Below are 1,161 nucleotides of genomic sequence, written 5' to 3'. Positions count from 1 at the left end.
AGCAGGCCCTCAGAAGGGGCCAGGGTCAGGGTGGCCGCCTCTGAGTGCCACACGGTCTCTGTCTCGGCCACTCAGCCGTGCCGTCGGGGAAAACGCGGTGCAGATGGCGACGGAGCGGGCGGGGCTGTGTCCGGGACTCTGTTCTCAGGGTCGGCGCGGGGTCGCCGCTGAGCCTGGCCGGGCCTCACGCCTTCACCCTTTCCCATTAGGAGACCGTCGTGGTGAGGTGCAGCCGGCCCGGTCACCACTCCATCCACAAGACGTTTAACTTTGAGAGGTAAGTGCTTGTCAGGAGGCCATTAGACGGGAGTTACAGACACGCGTTCCCACGAGGTCTGATGAGGAGGTGCAGTCACCCCGTCGTGTGGCCAATTGCCAAGCAGCAGGGACACACTTTTCCGAACCCGGGGCTGGAGCACGTGGCCACCAGGTGCACAGGTGAAGGGGCCTCGCTCTACACGGCGCACCTGGCGAGAAAGCTAAAGTGGGATCGGGGCCCAAACAGAAAGCAGGAACCGAGACGGTCGCAGGAGAGCAGGAGGCGGGCGGGGCCGGGGGAACCAGGGAATTCTTGGAAAAGCCGCCACAGTGTGACCGTGAAAGAATGAAGATAGCCCTGACTGGTTTGGCTCAGTGGATAGAGGGTCGGCCTGCGGACTGAAGGGTCCCAGGTTCGATTCCGCTCAAGGGCATGTACCTTGGTTGCGGGCACATCCCCAGTAGTGGGTGTGCAGGAGGCAGCTGGTCGATGTTTCTCTCTCATCGATGTTTCTAACTCTCTATCCCTCTCCCTTCCTCTCTGTAAAAAATCATTAAAATATATTTTTTAAAAAAAAGAATGAAGATAAAACCGGGTTCTCCCCGTGACGCCTGTGCTCCGTTCGGGATGCAGCCGGTGTGTCGCCTAAGGAACGGTCCAGTTCTGTCTTGTCCACGTTGGCCCGCCCCCTGCACAGCACAGGCCGGAGCCCCTCTCCCCGTGGCAGGATGCCCGTCCCCCGTGGCGCACCCCCGTTTCCAGGTCTGCTCTCCGGCCCGCGGCGTCTGCTCATTCCCGTGGCCGACTGCGCCGCCTCAAGCCCCACACTGTTCTTCTCCGAAGGTCTCCTTCCTTCTTGCTCTTCGTTTTGTCGAATAAATTTTATAGTCAAATTGTCTCCT

At 59.9% G+C, this 1,161-nt stretch overlaps 1 protein-coding gene across 1 annotated transcript in view; it reads left to right on the top strand.

Moving 5' to 3' along the window:
• The window catches only part of KIF25 (kinesin family member 25), a 35,659-nt gene that overhangs the window by 15,611 nt on the left and 18,887 nt on the right, over positions 1–1,161 (top strand). Inside the window, exon 6 of the mRNA XM_014542372.1 lies at positions 210–277. Within this exon, the coding sequence (XP_014397858.1) occupies positions 210–277 (68 nt within the window). The remainder of the gene's footprint in view (positions 1–209; positions 278–1,161) is intronic.

The sequence above is a fragment of the Myotis brandtii genome, unplaced genomic scaffold, assembly GCF_000412655.1.
Source record: "Myotis brandtii unplaced genomic scaffold, ASM41265v1 scaffold1077, whole genome shotgun sequence".
NCBI lineage: Eukaryota > Metazoa > Chordata > Mammalia > Chiroptera > Vespertilionidae > Myotis > Myotis brandtii.
This window is presented reverse-complemented; position numbering and strand designations above follow the sequence as displayed.